At 37.6% G+C, this 3,899-nt stretch overlaps 1 protein-coding gene across 1 annotated transcript; it reads left to right on the top strand.

Moving 5' to 3' along the window:
- Window positions 1–996: 996 nt before the first annotated feature.
- On the top strand, window positions 997–3,115 carry LOC141651695 (uncharacterized). The gene is made up of 4 exons (XM_074459394.1): window positions 997–1,605; window positions 1,761–1,988; window positions 2,189–2,758; window positions 2,846–3,115. The coding sequence occupies exons 1-4, from the start codon at window positions 997–999 to the stop codon at window positions 3,113–3,115; spliced, it is 1,677 nt and encodes a 558-aa protein (XP_074315495.1).
- Window positions 3,116–3,899: the final 784 nt, after the last annotated feature.

Raw genomic sequence — 3,899 nt, forward strand, 5'->3', positions numbered from 1 at the left:
ATGATCCTCAATTTATTCATTCCAAAGTTCTGATTAAAGGAAGTCAGGAAGTTTTCCTCTTCAATGTTGTATATGCTTTCAATGAGGGTTCTGAGAGATTGGATTTATGTGATAAATTGAATATTATTTCTAGTCAATGTGATGTTCCTTGGGCGTTAGCTGGAGATTTTAACACAGTCATCTCTCCTGATGAAAGGTTGGGGACTACTACTAAGCAGGAGGACATGGATGCTTTCATTGCTTGCCTGAATGTTTGTGGTATGCTTGATATTCCTGCAACATGAGCCTTCTTCACATGGACTAATAAGAAGGATGCTACCCATAGGAAGTATAGTAGACTGGATAGATTTCTTGTAAACCAAGAGTGGGTAGATGTGTTTCCTGATATGCATGCTCATTCCCATCCTGAGGGCTTAATGGATCATACTCCTTGTATTGTCAGGAATATTAAGTTGGATGGAAGGAGATATGCTAGCTTCAAATACTTTAACATGTGGAGTGATGCTCCTGGTTTTCATGACAAAATAAGGAATATTTGGAGTCAGCAAATAAATGGTACTAAGATGTTTGGAGTAGTGAAGAAATTGAAGGCTCTCAAGGGTGTTCTCAAAAGGCTTAACAAAGACTGTTTTTCTGATGTTGAGCTCAACTCTAGCAAAGCTCTTATGAATCTTGAGAAAATCCAGCTTCAACTCCAGGAGGACTATGCCAATCCTGAACTTGTTTCTTTAGAGTTGCAGGCCCTTGCTGAGGTGAAATTTTGGTCTAAAGCCAGAGACAGTTTCTTACAGCAGAAAGCCAAGACCCAATGGCTTGATGAATGGGACAATAATACAGCCTATTTCCACAGTGTCATTAAGAAAAGATGCCTGAGAAACAAGATTGTTCAGATTGAGGACCAATTTGGTAACCTCTGTACTCATACAACCAGTATTCAGGAAGCTTTCTTGACTTTCTATCAGTGTTTATTGGGTAGCAAGAAGAAGACTGAATAGGATGGGAAGTGAAGTGCTGCTTACAGGATCTTTTTGCAATGAGAGCCATGTCCTTTCCCTATCAACTCCTATTACTAAAGAGGAGATTAAAGGAGTGGTGTTCTCTATTCCTATTGACAAAGCCCCTGGGCCTGATGGCTACACCAGTGGGTTTTTCAGAGATTCCTGGGACATAGTTGGGGATAAGGTCTGCAATGCTATTATGGATTTCTTTGCTACTGGTCGCTTACTCACACTGATAAATGCAACTAACATTACCCTTATTCCAAAGTGTGACAGACCTACTGCTATTAGCCATTTCAGACCTATAGCATGCTGTAACCTGGTTTATAAAGTGATCTCTAAATTGCTCTGCAATAGACTTGCTTCTGTACTGCCTGACCTTGTTCATGAGAACAAAAGAGCTTTTATTAAGGGGAGGTCTATCATTGAAAATGTCTTTATATGTCAAAACATTATTCATATGTATGGCAGGAAAGCAGTCATTCCCAGATGCCTGTTCAAAATAGACTTGCAAAAAGCCTATGATACTGTAGAGTGGGATTTTGTTGAACAAATGCTTCATGGTCTAAAATTTCCAGCTCATTTTACTCATTTGGTTATGCAATGCGTAAGGTCAACCTCCTTTACATTGTCTCTGAATGAGAATAACTTTGGATACTTTAAAGGGCAAAGAGGACTGAGGCAAGGGGATCATATTTCTCCCCTTCTGTTCACTATATGCATGGAATATTTAACCAGGTTGATCAAATTTGCCACTGACAGATGGCCATTCCAATATCACCCCCTTTGCAAGAATCTGAAGCTCACTCATCTCATCTCATGTTTGCAGACGATCTTATCCTTTTTTGCAAGGGTAAGCCTCAATCAATCTGGTTACTCATGAGAGCTTTCTCTTCTTTCTCTAATGCCTCTGGCCTATCTATGAACAATGCTAAATCTGAGATCTTCTTTAATGGAGTAAATGAGGACATTAGGGAGGGTATTAAGCAGGTGACTTGATTCAGGGAAGGTACCATGCCCTTCAGGTACCTGGGGGTTCCAATCAAAGCAGACAGACTTACCAAGCAGGAATGCTCCTCTTTGACTGAAAAGATGGTGGCTAGGATAAGAGGGTTGGGAGCAAAAAAGCTCTCCTATGCTGCAGGATTACACTCATTAATGTTGTTCTCAACACTCTACACAATTATTAGGCTCAAATGTTCATAATTCCTAAGAGTATCATTAATCGTATTATAGTTATTTGCAGAAACTATCTTTGGGATGGCTCCCCTGATTACCATAGAGTGCCCCTTATGGCCTGGGATAAGGTCACTTTACCTAAAAAAGAGGGAGGTTTGGGGATTAAGAAGGCTGATGTGTGGAATGTTGCTACTGTAGGTAAGTTAGTTAATTGGGTGTACTGTAAAGCTGATAGGCTTTGGATCAAGTGGATTAATGATGTGTATATCAAGAATCAGGACTGGCATAATTATAGTCCTCCTTCTGATGCAACTTGGGTATGGAAAAATATATGCAAAGTGAAAGAAAAGCTCAAAGATGGTTTTATTAACAACATCTGGACCTCGAGCTCTAAAGGATATACAATCAAGGGTGGGTATAAATGGCTTTGCCCTACTCACATGACCCTTAACTGGTCTGCTATAGTGTGGAATAATTGGAACATCCCAAAGCACTCCCTGACTACCTGGCTTAGAATGCATGAAGGAATGAATGTGAAAAGCAAATTATTCAGATTTGGCTGCTGTGAAGATTACTTATGTGTTCTCTGTCAGAGATAGACTGAAACAGTGGAGCATCTATTCACAAGTTGTATCTATACTACCAGAGGTCAGCACCATCTGTTACAGTGGTATGGGGGCTCTTTCCCAACGGTTGACAGCTTGATTGCAGAAAATAGAAACATCATTCAGTGGAGGATTAAGGTTGCCATGTTCAATGCCTTCCATTACTTCATTTGGTTTCAAAGAAATAATGCCCGGATCAATGAATGGCTACTCAGACCTGATGCAGTTGCTAGGCGTATTGAAGAGGATACTAAACATAGAGTTAAACAGAAATTTAGGGCAGTTGATGACCAGAATGTCTCCTTATGGCTGCAAAGCATGGGAGTGATTTGATATGATTGTAATGGGACTCGATCCCGGAACCTACATGTAATTATTTTCTGACTTTGATATATATTTACTCACATTACACCAAAAAAAAAAAATTACTAAAATCATATTAAAGAGCAATAAAATACCATAAATCATCAAAAATGACCTAAAATCAATTTAGGACCAGAATGTTTAACATGCAAAATTTTCGTGGTATTTATCTTCATAAATCACAAATTTTTAGTCTTATATGTTAACATATTAACTCGGAAAAACAAAACCGATTATGCAGGCAACAACTCTTGCTCTGATACCAATTGTTAGATTCATTAATCTCTTATTAGACACATCTAATAACTAAGTGTTTATTAGTTTAGTCATAAACTTAAAGGAACTTATGCATGCATAACAATTTAAATAAAAAGAAGAAATGTAGACATTCTTACAAGGAGGGCCGAAATTGGTTTATACTAAATTGGTCTCCTACCAAGTTAGTCTTCTTAAGAATAATCCAAATGCCCTAAAAATTTAGATCTAATAGCAAGATCTACACCTTAAGTATTTGTACCAAGGAAAACCTTCTTAAATAAAATACTAATTTGATACTAGAATTAGTATAAGACTACCTTAATAAGACTTAATATTATTTTGATTACTACCTTTAGTAATAATAATATTGTGATTTTATGAGGTTTTCTTCTTAAGAATTTTCAAACAATTAGAGAGAACAATATTTTGTTCTCAAGATTTGTAGAATAAGAATGAATTCGAGTGTATTTGAAAAAGCACTACTTGAGTGTGTCCG

The sequence above is a fragment of the Silene latifolia genome, chromosome 4, assembly GCF_048544455.1.
Source record: "Silene latifolia isolate original U9 population chromosome 4, ASM4854445v1, whole genome shotgun sequence".
Taxonomy (NCBI): domain Eukaryota; kingdom Viridiplantae; phylum Streptophyta; class Magnoliopsida; order Caryophyllales; family Caryophyllaceae; genus Silene; species Silene latifolia.